The sequence below is a fragment of the Penaeus monodon genome, chromosome 32, assembly GCF_015228065.2.
Source record: "Penaeus monodon isolate SGIC_2016 chromosome 32, NSTDA_Pmon_1, whole genome shotgun sequence".
NCBI lineage: Eukaryota > Metazoa > Arthropoda > Malacostraca > Decapoda > Penaeidae > Penaeus > Penaeus monodon.
This window is the reverse complement of record NC_051417.1, coordinates 12,755,878-12,756,875: the sequence shown is the minus strand read 5'-3', so window position 1 is coordinate 12,756,875 and position 998 is coordinate 12,755,878. Positions and strand designations below refer to the sequence as shown.

The window sequence follows — 998 nt, the reverse complement described above, 5'->3', positions numbered from 1 at the left end:
AAAAAACCCACCCCGAAGACCCACCCCCAAAACTTACCACATTGATAAGCTGGATGAAGGCGAGACCGAACATAACTTGGACATTATGAGTCATATTCTCCACGGGCCGAATAAGTTTGTTGTAGCCCCGGAAGAGATCTCGCACCAGCCGTTCCTCATCCTCACTGCAAACACCTGTGGAGACAGGGAAAAGAGGATGTTAATGAGCGTGAATAGAGGCAAGGGGTGTTAAAAAGCGTGGAAGGAGAGAGAAGGGGTGATAAAAAGCGTGGAAGGAGAGAGAAGGGGGGGGGGGGTTAAGGAGCGTGAATAGAGAAAAGGGGTGTTAAAGAGCGTGGATACAGAGAAGGAGTGATAAAAAGCGTGGGTAGAGATAATGAAGAGTTAAAAGGCGTGGATAGAGAGGAGAGATGGTAAAAAGCGTGGATAGAGAGAGAAAGGAGTGATAAAAAGCTTGGATAGAGAGAAGGGGTAATAAAAGGCGTGCAAATAGAGAAGGGATGATGGAATTCGTGGATACAGAGAAGGGGTGTTAAAAAGCGTGCGTAGAGAGAAAGGAGTGTTAACAGGATAGAGAGAAGGGGTGATAAAAGGCGTGAATAGAAAGAAGTGGTGATAAATGGCATGGATACGGAGAAAGGAGGGATAAAAGGCGTGACACGGAGGAAGGAGAGATAATGATAAATTGGGGGTGGATGATAATTGTAATAGAATGGATGCAGTCAGGGACAAATGATGATTAATTGGATATGGATAATGATAAATGGGGATACTGTGGGTGTGGACAGTGATGATGATAATAATGATAAATGGGGTGTGGAGAATGATAAGGAGAAGAAATTTGTGGAAAGAGTAAGTGATAAGGCTAAGATAAGGTAGATAGTAGGATGAAAGATTAGGGGGTAAGAGGAAGGAAAAGGAATGGGTAATGGATAGTTAGTGATGATTAGGATGGATAAACAAGAAAGCAAAGGATGGATATAAACGGTAGGGGTAAG

The 998-nt window shown here is 43.5% G+C and overlaps 1 protein-coding gene across 2 annotated transcripts in view; it reads right to left on the bottom strand.

Moving 5' to 3' along the window:
- Nucleotides 1-998, bottom strand: part of LOC119593502 (acetylcholine receptor subunit beta-like 1) — a 126,526-nt gene that overhangs the window by 60,019 nt on the left and 65,509 nt on the right. For both annotated transcript variants that reach the window (XM_037942452.1, XM_037942454.1), the window contains exon 2: nt 38-174. In XM_037942452.1, the coding sequence (XP_037798380.1) occupies nt 38-174 (137 nt within the window). The remainder of the gene's footprint in view (nt 1-37; nt 175-998) is intronic.